At 44.9% G+C, this 12,095-nt stretch overlaps 2 protein-coding genes across 3 annotated transcripts in view; one reads left to right on the top strand and one right to left on the bottom strand.

The window, feature by feature from the left end:
• The window catches only part of shisa9a (shisa family member 9a), a 42,656-nt gene extending 34,697 nt beyond the window's left edge, over positions 1–7,959 (bottom strand). The window contains exons 1-2 of the mRNA XM_023395539.2: positions 7,077–7,959; positions 6,199–6,305 (exon numbers count right to left, since the gene is read on the bottom strand). Coding sequence (XP_023251307.1) covers positions 6,199–6,305; positions 7,077–7,591 — 622 coding nt within the window. The 5' untranslated portion in view covers positions 7,592–7,959. The remainder of the gene's footprint in view (positions 1–6,198; positions 6,306–7,076) is intronic.
• Positions 1–12,095, top strand: part of cpped1 (calcineurin-like phosphoesterase domain containing 1) — a 138,712-nt gene that overhangs the window by 101,446 nt on the left and 25,171 nt on the right. The window contains exon 1 of one of the 2 annotated variants that reach the window (XM_023395587.2): positions 9,657–9,877. The exons of the other annotated variant lie outside the window; for it this stretch is intronic. Coding sequence (XP_023251355.1) covers positions 9,814–9,877 — 64 coding nt within the window. The 5' untranslated portion in view covers positions 9,657–9,813. Of the gene's footprint in view, positions 1–9,656; positions 9,878–12,095 lie in introns of those variants that run through there. 2 annotated transcript variants of the gene reach the window in all.

Here is a 12,095-nt window from a genome sequence, read left to right as displayed (position 1 = left end):
GGTGGGTGGCAGGAGGGAGGGGGGTGGGTTGAGCTGATTAGAAGTTAAGATATTCACTGTCCCTATTGCTTCTTTTTTATTACAACACCAAAATGACAAGATGGGAAATTACACAGTGGAAGATGCAGAACGCTGAGGACAGAAAGGTGATGAGCGGCGTGCGTTACACCTCTCGCTCTGCTCTTTAAACATACTCTTCGACTTCTGTCCACAGAATGAGAGCTTGTTCCAATTTACATTTACCTTTTTCACCAAGAGCCTGATGCTCAGGAACAGCAGCGTGACGCAGCTCCGGGTCGTCTGCTGCTTCCATAGGATTTTGGAAAGGAAACTAAGGGGAAAAACACACTTTCCTCTGTGTCTCTTTTCTCATTTTCTCTAAATCTCTTTGCCTATTTTCTCCTGCTGGTCCCACTCACTCTCCCTCCCTCCCCCAGGCTGTGTTGACACCTCCCTGGCCCAGGCCTCCCTCTGTGTCTAAACTGAGTGAATGTCTGCCGTTGGTCGATGCTTTCTGGCTGTGCCGCCCCAGAGCCCTAATAAACAGGAGTCTAATGGCGTCCCCGTGCTACTGAGGGGACTCGCATTAAGATAATTAGGCAGAGAGAAGGTGCAGGAATGAGGCCCTGGAGAGGAGGAGGAGACGCTGCTGATGTTTCTCCGAATCTGAGCCTGTAACTTTCTGTTTCTCTGTCTTGTCACTGTAGCCCAATTTACTCCCTCACTATATATATATATATATATATGGTGAAAACAATGTAATGTATGATGATGAGGTAGGCTATTCGGACCGAGCAAATCAAGTGTTATGAGACAGATTGATGTGTGACAGCGAGGAGAAAAGGTGTATTGTGAAGAATGGAGAGAATTCAGGCAAGTTACAACATGAGGAGTGACGTCTGATCTTTCACCTGCTGCCAGATAACAGCATGGACATGTGCATTATCATTTCTAAATCCAAGAGGCTGAATCCAAATGTCTCCCGAGACGCAGTTCTGCTAACGGGCGAATGGATCTCAGCAGCTAGTTAGTAAGATATTAAGCAAAGCAAGTGTGTTTTTGATTGACAGGCGTCTCTTGACAGTTTCTTTTTTGATACTATTTATATTTGTGATTTTCTTTCTGCAAGAGCCATTCAGTGTATTTACTTTCAGATTATTATCTTGCAACATAGACATTTTTATTGGTCTGCCTGGATTCAGATCGCCTGCCTTAAACACAAGGGATTCACAGAACATGACGCACGATTACAGGCATGAGGAAGCGTGCACGTGGTCAAGCGCATTGATCTCATTGGTAACAAGCGCAGAGTTTACCGTTCACTCTGCTGCAGCTGCATCGGAGCTGCTAATGCGAACAGAGCGTCCTGCTGCTGCTGCTGCTTCACATTAAAAGAGTGTGTCTGTCTGTCGCTGGTTGAACGGGAGATGTTGATGAGAAGTGTGGACACAGAAGAAGACAGCGCTCACTCTCTGTATTTGTTTCGCTGTTCGTTGGAGAGTTTCAGGCTCCACACTCCTCAGCAATGGAAACCAACTTTGCCTTTCACACCAGGCGTAGCATGAAATCAAATCACACTTTATAAAGTTGCTTCGGACTGACCTCTTCACTGATACACCGCGCAACTGTTGGATGTCAGGAAGCCAGTATATCATTGCACAGCCTTCCCAAGGAGTAATATTCTGACCAGTGGTTAAGGTTTTACAAAGCTACAGCTGTAGGCTACAGTCCGTTACCTGTGTCACTCAGATAATAGTCAGCCAATCAGAGGAGAGATTGACACAAAACACCCTGTTCTTGCTAGAGAGAGAAGATGTCAAACTATTTTGAGATTGTCTTTGGTCCTTAAAACCACAAATATACAGTATCTTCATATGGATATCAAAACTTAGTGCCAAAGTCTTTGGGATCACGAATTAAATCTCCACATTTTCGCCCAAATTTGAATAAACTGTCTGGTGGTGATTGGTACAGCCAAATCCAGGGTGACGGACATTACGTTAAGTGTGTGTATGAAAGGTCCGATAAATAAGTTAGTGTGTGTCTGTGTGACTTGATGTGTTCCTCTAAGCAAGCAGCGTGAACTATGCAAAGTATATCAGATTAAAAAATGGATCGAGCATACATTTTCCTGAATCGGTTTGGATGAAAGGAAACTGGCTGTAGATGTAGTGGAAGCTCTACTGTCACTGCAGCGGGCTATGAGCCTGAAAGACAAACTCAGGGATGGAACTTCAACTGCACCTGCTTTTCTTGCCTGTTTGAACACGAGGACAGAAGCTGAGCTTCAAACGGAGCTGGAGCTGGAGTGACGCCTCACAGATAACTACCTCCAGCTCTGTCATTTTCTCTCCCTCACAGCCGCTCCCTGCTTGTTTCCACGGCCGTGTGTAGGTTCACAAGCTGGAGCTCCTCTTTCCGCTCTGACACTCCGCAATCAGATGTGACACACTGAAGGATCGGATGACAGCCGGGAAGACAAGGTCACACAGTCACCTACTTTTAACGCACAGCTCCTTCTGACAGGCCAACATACACTTGCACGTGCACACAGTGTGTGCGCGCACGTGTGCACCTTCGCTCGCTCACAGACGCGCGCGCACTTGTACAAACATACACAGTGGCGAGGCGGAGCTGGAGTATTTTGCAGACAGGGCCTTTTTCTCGTGCCTGTGCAATCTCAGAAGCAATTACCTATTAAAATTTCATCCTTCCCATCTCTGAATGTTTAGGAAAAGATTATAACTGCTGGGGAGGTAATTAAGCCTGCAAATGGTGAATTGAGTTGTGAATACAGAGCACTGTGTGTGTGTGTGTGTGTGTGTGTGATTGTGTGAATAGCTGTGTGTGTTTTTGTCTTAATAAAACTAACAGCGCTGCCCACCTAAAGCTCTTTAGTGTGAAACCCAAAATGACAATTACAGAATTAAAAGTGCGATGTTGGTCTGGAGGAAGTGCTCGATGTAATAATTCACGTTTAACCACGATTTTCCAATTAAATTTCACATCTAACATCTCCATTAGATTATACAGTAAGAGTAGTAGCAATGAAATTAGCTGCTGCTTTTGTCAAGTAGACTCAAACACTCAAGTCTCCTAGTGTAAATGGCAATGGCTCAGGATGTTTTCACAGGTTGCCATGGCAATCCAAGCGTGAGCTTTAATATGAAACATGATATATACAAAGGCCTTCAGAGGTTCAGAAATCAATCAATCTGGACGTTTGCCACCAAGATCATTTTTACCATGCGCTCTCCTTCCCCGATCTCATTTTCTTCTCTTCCTCCATTCCTCCCATCTTTGTCTCTTCGGCCTCTTTGATGCTGAAAGCGAAGAGACTCGGGATTTTCAGCCTTTTAAGGATTCAAACAAAGTCTCTGGGTTTTGAGATGACATGAAAGTCTGCCAGCCGACCCGGCTGGGGAATAAGGTGGGCTGGCATGGTTCGCAAAGCTACCAGAGTGTCCATTTTTAATATGCAGCAGGTTTTCGGGGGGCTCATGCTCGATTCACATGCTGAACCTCAGGCTTTTGTACTGCTAACTGACAGTGTCCGTCTCTCACTTGCACATATGATAATGATTATGACTTATCAAGACACAGCAAAGCACACGGTGGGAGCAGAGGCTTCACTCGCTGTTCTAAACCTCTGCAGACAAATAAACTGAATAAAATGCTGCAGGGGAACCGTATAAATGCTACGCAGCGCAGGTTATCTCCGAGTCCTTTACAGACAAATAGCATTCTGTGACTGACACTCGCATGAGGCCCAAAGGAATTTCCTCCTATAGCAGCGGCAGAGAGCTGCCAGACCAGATTCATTGATGCCAGTAATAGGACAATCTGGCCATAAGCTATAATCAATATGTGGTTTGCACTGAAAAATAGATTTTCCAGCACAATCCTGCGCTATAACTGTGCAAAGTCCCCTTGTGCAAACGTACGTGGTCCTTTCAACCTGAACACTTATCTTTACATTCCAATTAGCACTCTCCTCATTCTTCTTCTCTCCTTCCCTCATGTGTCGTTTGCATTCAGAGCGACAACTGCACTGAAAAATCATCTGGGCCTTTTCGGTCTATTTATCTTCCGTTAATCACTTAAAACAAGAATAACATGTCCGTATCCTGCAAAATCCATATCTAATTCCTCCTACGACCCCTCCCCACCCCCCCCACCCCGTGATAAATTGCCTCCTTCGCCGACTGAGGGGACCCATAAACCCATCAGGTGGCCGTCGAGGAGGATCCCGCCAGATCATAGAAGTTAATGACATTCCACATGATTACCCACAAGCCCGAGGATTAAAGGGTTCAGAGGAGCAGGATCCACATTGCAAATAATAATGGCTATTTCACAGCGGCGTCCTATTGGCCAGTCAGGTGATAGGCCACCACGCTATCTCATCTCTCCCACTGTGAGGAGAGGGGGAAAAAGACTCGCGCGGCCCCCGACCCCTACTCCAAGCGTTAGTTATCTCTTTTCACGTTAGATGTGTATAAGAGACAGGCTGCGCTCTCATCATGATGTTGATGGTGTCTGTGGGCGTAGTGCTTCATGCTGAGTAGGGTTATGTCACCTTGTCGTTAGCAAGGGGAGCTGTTGTAGGATTACATATTTATCTCATTCTCACAAATAGAAGTAGTTACTCAACCCCCACCACCCCCCCACCCCACCACCACTTCCTTACATGTACACTTCCTCGCTTCCTCTGTTGATGGTTTCCAAACACAAACTGTGAACTGGAGGGAAAAAATTTTGAGATTTGGCGACGCTGTTGGTGCTATAAACCAATCAGGAGCTGTTCTTTTAAAAAGCAACAATGGCATGAAAAAAAAAACTTCTTTTGTTTAGCAGCAAAACCATTGTGAAAACAAGTCAGTTTGCTCAGACTTCGTGCTGCCAGGTGGAAAATTCCAAAAGAATCTCCTCCAACTGGTAAGTCTTCTCACTTTTCATGAAAACACAACTTAAAAACTCAAACTCACATGAAATAACATTGTGAGATTGCTTATTTTTTTCTTGCCGTGCACCAAAGTGATGAAATGCACTCAAAAAGCCAAGCAGCAGTCTTTTTGATGTGGGAGGATTTCAGCTGCAGTCAGATGGAATTGAACAAGGTGCCATTCATGTATAACTCGATAGTAACACAAGAAATGAGGGTAAGAACAGTGCTCCGACAATACAAAAGTCGGTGCAGACTCCGAGTGTCTCGAACGCATCATTTGTGTTGAGATTAATCTTAGATCTGCTTTTTTTGTTTTGGCACAAGAAACAGACGGACTGGAGATGCAACTCTGAGGGAATGTGAAGGCTGCGTACCCACTGTTCCCATGATGTGTGTGTGTGTGTGTGTGTGTGTGTGTGTGTGTGTGTGTGTGTGTGTGTGTGTGTGTGTTTTTGTTGTGTGCATTCATCTGTTTGATCTTCGGTGTTAAAAAACACAAAGGAGCTTGGTACTGTAGCAGCCCACGGGACGCAACAGAAATAGATGGCATTCATGTGCTCTGTATTCTACCCCCACCACCAACACCACCACCCTTCAAACTCCCAGCCAGCCCCCATCCCAATCCCCCTACACACACACACACACACACACACACACTACCACCACTTCCTCACCGACTCACACACACACTCCCACTTCCCTCTTTCTCTCTCTCATTATATCATGTGGGCATGAACCAAAATAAAACGGTGAATACGGGCTGGATTTGAGAAGCAGCAGAAAAAGGCAGGCAGATATTCTCTTTCGAGCGTGTTATGAAATCTGGCCGGTGTGCGATAAAACAAAAACCCAATGCTGTCATTTGAAACAAAATAGGCAAACGCCTGCAGGGATGTGTGTGTTCTCCCTCTGCACATACTCTGTATCTTTGAGGATTTTCTGACTAACACACCAGATATGAGTTTTGGTGAGTCCAGCTGAGATGACTGACTTAATCCCAATCCCTCACATCCCTTACATCACTGCAAAAGCCTTCAGAGGGGCCTCTGACACCAACCTGGACACATTCAAGTCACTTTAAATAAGCAGCTTTTTTTTGCTGACACACACACATGCGCTCGCACACACACACACACACACACACCCCACCCACACTTCCATATGCTGCTTTAAGTTATACTCACAGTTCACAACAGCCACTAATGAGCTGTCCAAAAACGAAAAGAAAATATTTTAAACAAAAAACTCACGGAGGTTTGTGGATCTGGAAACATAGTGCTGGGAATGCATCCCCAGGGCCTCCTCCCCCCGATACTGCTCACCTGGACACCCGCCCTGCAGCACACTGGCCACGGCCCTGTCAGACAGACAGAGAGAGGAGAGGAGAGACAGGGGGAGGGGAGGGGGGGCGGTGATGGATGAGGGGTGCAGACATGAGGAACTGTGCATAACACGGTTAATTTAATTATTCAGTTGGGCTGCACCGCTGCACAGCATCTTTTCATGACACTGTGAGGTGCAGCTGAGTGTACACTAAAACAAATGTGATTCCCTGATGAATGGAAAAAAAGAAGAAAGATTTGGTTTCATTTGTGCTGTTTTTTCTTTATTGCTGCAGTCATTGCACATGCACTCTTGATTATTGCATTACACTATGGAGGTGTGTGAAAAGCATTTTCACCGATCTCAAATCAGACACACACGATGGAGCGCAATGCCGCCTTACTCCAGTGAAGGAAGCCGCCCCCGCCTGATGAGAGTGGCTCACGTAATGTTATATCACAATGGATGGATAAACAGGAGTGGAGAAAGCGTGCAGCATCCACTCCTGTTCACAAAGAGTCTCCACATAGAAGAGTTGTTCTGGTTGCCCAGAAACCACAGCCTGGGTGTGGACTATGACAACACCGGTGCATTTAAAACAAGTTGTATCTTTACAATGTGATTTTTATTCTCATGATATACTTCTATATTCACACACAGAGGCAGGTGAGGGAGTGAACGACACGTTGCGCGCTCCAGATCCCTCCGTGCGTAGGCTACTACTGCAAGTCTCTTTGTAAACAAGCGCACCCGACAGAAGCAGAGGGAGAGAGAGGATGGGAGGAACAGAGAGTGAGAGACTTACCTGGACATGTTTTCTCTCTGGGGCCGGTGCGCCTTCTCCAGCCCCAATTTGGTGAAAATCCCCACAAGAGCCATAATGGCCACTACTCCACATATGATGTAAACGATTAAGTTCGTCTTGTCTTTGGTGCTGTCGTGCATCTTGTTCATTTTGTTGTAGGGAGTCTGCCCGGTCTTCATCCACACCGGAGTGTCATAATTTTTACAGGTGCTCTGGTCCAGCCGCGAGTGCTTGTAGGAGCAGCAGAAGCGGAAGCCACAGGTGCCGCAGCAGTACAGATAATTGCCCGTTTTGCAGATGAACGGCGGGTCCCACTGGCCCATCACGTCGTAGTAACCCCGACATTTGTCCTCCGTGTGTGGGGTCTCCTCGGACACGCTCTCCTCCTCCCTGGAGCCGTTGGAGGTCGAGATCATTACGAATCCTCCTAACAGTCCCGGCTCCCCGTCAGCCTTGCACACCAGAGCCATAAGTTTGAGCAACAAGAAGCCGAGGAGAAAGTATTTCCCTCTCATTGTGCTCTCCCCTCCGTTCAACTTCACGCAGAAACGAAAAGACTTGGAGAGAGGAGGAAAGGCGCGCGGTCATGATATGCTGAAAAGTCCAGAAACATACATCCAAACAGCAACGCACCGTCATCCGCGCTGATGAACATCTTTACTAACATATCATCATCCAAAAGAAAAAAAAATAAGAAAAGAAAAAAACGCAGAATAAAACCAAATCTCCGTGGAATGAACTTGACTTAGTCTGACTAACTGCTCCTCAACGCGCGCTCTCTGCTGCTCGCCACGTCTTTCCAGAAAGGCATCTGCGGGCTCGGATCTGGCGTTTTCAGGAGTGCATCACTTCACATATCCATCGGTGCGCTCTTACGCACAGGAGTAGGCAGAGACACGAGCCGCACGGAGGATGAGAGCGCAGTGAGCGAAGAGAAGAACCGAGGGTGAGAGAGCCTGGTGCGCAAAAGGAGAGGAGGAGGAAAACAGGGAGAGGGAGGGAGGGAGAGAGGAAAACTGCGAGGGATGAGGACAGCGGGTGAGGAAAAGAGAGAGAGAGAGAGCCTTTATTGTGAAATATGAGAAAAGCCCCGGAATACGCACATCACTATTTTGTTTTGCCGTCGAGGAAAGGCGTGGGAGACGCCCCCCTCCTTTTTTTCCCACTTTACGCATTTTCAGTCGTAGGTTGCAATTGTTTTAAATCACAAGTAGCTTCATGTGTTACAATGGGAAGCTCCTAAAAGCAGGGGATAAATTTTTAAAAAAGGCTCCTTCACCAAAAATGTTGCCTCAAGACATCATGTCTATCGATCCCTGGGGACTTTCTCCAAACGTTTTTCACGTTAAAACTCACCCAGATGCAGACCTGCAACAGACGGGCCCAAATAAGAAGAGAATTCATATGTTTGTTTGTTTGTCTTATTTTCTTCTCATCCTCAAAACAACTTGCACACCGCTTGACACGGATTTTTTAAGATGGGATCCCAAGCCTCAATCCCAAATGGTACATCTACGATTGTAAATGTTTGTCCCCTAAAACTAATATATATATATTTTAAAAACAGTGTTGGCATTTTGCAAACACAGTAGGCGTAAAACACAGTGGAAAGCTAGGAGTCAGTTTTCTATTTAGTGGATATATCAAGTTCTTCAAGTGCAGTTGTTGCAGTTTTTCGTCAAATAAATATAATAAAACATTCACGAGCAAAAAAGGTTGATAACCTTCACCTGCAAATCACACATAGCCTAAAGATGTAAAAAAAAAAAAAAAAAACTGGTCTATATAGATTCATGTTGTGGTTAAAAAACAGACCTTGAAAGACCTTTTCAGTCAAATCTTAAAAATATTAAAACAGCCAGATAAACAGTTCGCCCTCCCTGCCAGGAAGAGGATGGGTGGTTGATGCTGGGGTTGGAGCGGCCTCTCTCCATGGTGCTGAAAGATTCCAGCCTCTGTCCAAGGTCCCTAAGTTTTGGGTGAACAAGTAGCTGCGGGCGATCACAGGACCCCCTGCAGTTTTTAAACACAATGCAAAAATGATTTGGACTCCAGATATTCAGTTTATGAAGGTTGACGCTTTCATTCTGGCTCCTCTGAGAACGTCTTCTGGATGTTCGGATATCACGTCTTTTTGACGTGTTTTGGACCACTTTTTGCTCAGTGGGTTGGCAGATGTGTTTGTTTAGTGAGAAGAACCACCTGCTCGTAATGCTAATGTTTACAGAGTAACCATGGAAATGTGGGAAAGTTTGTGAATAAAAGCATAATTTTTTTTTTTTTTATTAAAATTGAAATATCCCGCAGCACCTTCATGACCCGGTGCCTCCCCGTGGTGTAGTTAGGGATTCACTCGGAGAATTAGGCTAATTCAGTATTCATTAAGAAAAAGAAAAAAAGAAAACTATATTGCAGGCTATAACTACCTAATTAAAAAAGTAAACATTAAACGTTGTACCTGGTTTGCTGGATCTATACCTGTATGTGAATGTGCTGTTGTCTCTATGTATGTTAGTGGGACCTGCGTGTTGCTGGCACACTGGGGGCCGCTGCAGCGAAAGTCACAGACTCACAAACAGGCAGCGTAGTCGATCCCCGATAGTCACCAGTGTTAGCTAGCCGCAGAGCCAGCTGGAGCTACACAACAACAACAACAACAACAACAACAACAACCAAACAAACTTGCTTGGAGGCTCACAAGTGGTTTTCTCGGACAACTCGTTAAGCAGTGGGTCTTATGGCTGAGAGCGTGGATATCTTTCTCAGGGCAAAACATCGGACATTCAACGGACTGACTGAAGGTAGCCGACTGTTTTAGCCTCTTCAGTTAGCCAACTTACCGGCTAACGCATTAGCTAACGCGCTGTGTAGCTTGGCTGTTATACAAGTTGTTGCTGTTGGCTACAGGTCAGTGGTGTGACAGGGCAAACGCTGTCATTTGACAGCTTTTGTGTCGCTGTGTTTAAATAGCCGGGTCACCGTCCTCCACTAAAGCTAGGCTACACGGCTAGCTTGCTAGCTTGTGTAAACAAAATAAATCATCGGTGTTGTGTTGTGTTGTGCTCTGTTTCAGTGATGAATCAAATCAGCACAGTGCTGACGTCCTTGTTGTGGTTGTTTCGAAAGTAATAGCGATCATTTTTAGTGATTTACTGTGGAATAATTCAAACTCTACACTAAAAAGTTATGTTTGTGTCACAACCTAACGCCCTGGGACAGGCTGTTGTATCACAACTTGAATTATTGTCTCTGTGGCTAATATAAAGTTGAGTAAATTAGCTTCAGAGGGTTGTCTGTGAAGCTGTGTGGTGCAGCCTTGCAGTCAGAATATTCAAGGATTAAAAACATAATCACTGTGGCGAGCTCAGTTATGTTTTCATCAGTTTTTTACCTTGATATCGGCTTAATTCTTTACAGCCATGTATAGGAAAACTGTTAGTATAAGGGAACCCAAAGGAAAAAATTGAAATGTCAAGTATTTTATTATTTGCTGCAAAAGCAAATCCCAGTGCACTTTCATCTCAAATGATGATTAGCTTTGTTTGGAGCGTACCATCTGCCACCTGAGAAATCTCTGCGATTTATGTTTGAAGTTGTGCTCACACAGCACAGACACACAAGGCTGCTGCCTCTCATCTCCTGTCGCAGGATCCATGTTGACTCCTCCAAGTCCTTGTGTTTTTTTAATTTCTTTTTCATTCTTCTGTGAAACGGTTCACACATCTGACTCCAGAGAGAGAGATACTGTACTATAAAGTATATTCAGTGCAACAAAAAGCCTGCAGGATTTGTGTGAGAGTGCCTTTCAGATTCATGAAATCTTTTCTGATCGTGCCTGTTGTGAGGAGCACTAACGAAAGAAGATGGTTAATAACTCAGGAGCAGGACCAACATGCATGGAGATGTATATGCACATCTACATGTTGTGTGTGTATGCAGGTGCACACTCCTGTGCATTCCTGTGTGACTTGAATACATTCCTTTGGAAAGAAGAGCAGGTTTTATCTGCTTGCTGAGGTATGTATTGTTAGGCAATGATTTCCATATACAAACACTCATAAGCTGAGGCAGAGTTTGAAAAGTATTCTGCTGAGCTGCAGGAGATCAAGATGAAAGTTTTTGATCTGTTTAAAAGACAGATCTAGTCAAAGACTGCTGAGATAAAGTTAGGAAACTTCACTTTATTCTACAATGGTCATGGCAGCTGGTTTAAATTCAGAATTCATCAGCAGTCCTCACTGTCTGGTCAAAAGTTAAGATCAAGGCCAGACTAGTTTGGACTGACGGTATTCTAAATAATTTGGTTGAAGAGATGATGACGATAATCATAAAAGTAGAATGTGTTTTCCCCCAGTGGTTTCATAAATGTCAATTATACCAATGGGATCATTGTTAATTTTACATTTGTCTAGATCCCAGGAGCAACACACTCTTTGTGACTCTTTCTTTTCCTATCTTTGCTCAAGTTTCTCTAGAGGACGGAATTATCATAAACTCATTTGGGAGCGCGATACATGGAGAGCATGTTAAACACAGAGGATGCTGAACAGCTACTAGCCCCTGCTGAGTGTGAGTGAGGGGATTTGTGCAGATGCAGACTCTCCACGCTGACAGCAGTGCGTAACTACAGCACTGCTTCCACATCCTCCGGAAACGAAATGAGTGGAGCAGAAAGCTGTTGTTTACACCTGCTCTTAGCATCTGCTCTTAGCATCTCTCCATTTCCATATCACTTTGCTGGGCTGTCTCTCATGTCCTTCATGTCATACCTTGTCATTACCATCAGCCAAGCAGCGTTGAGTGGCTGCTTCCATTCCTTACATGGAGAACCAGGCGCAGATTGCCTTGTCAATGAATGTTTGAGGGGTGATTAGATTGTAGGGCACTTCTGTTACGTAATATCAGGATTATGTAAAACACTTGTTCTTTGCCATTCATTCTCTGACATGTAGCTGTTTGTTAATTATTTAGCATTGGTTACTCATGAAGTGAGTAACACCCCCCCCACCCTTCACCCCC

Source organism: Seriola lalandi, unplaced genomic scaffold (assembly GCF_002814215.2).
Source record: "Seriola lalandi dorsalis isolate HSWRI2012SDOR001 ecotype SW California unplaced genomic scaffold, Sedor1 jcf7180002054965, whole genome shotgun sequence".
Taxonomy (NCBI): Eukaryota; Metazoa; Chordata; class Actinopteri; order Carangiformes; family Carangidae; genus Seriola; species Seriola lalandi.
The sequence above is the reverse complement of the archived record's forward strand: the minus strand, read 5'-3'. Positions and strand labels throughout refer to the sequence as shown.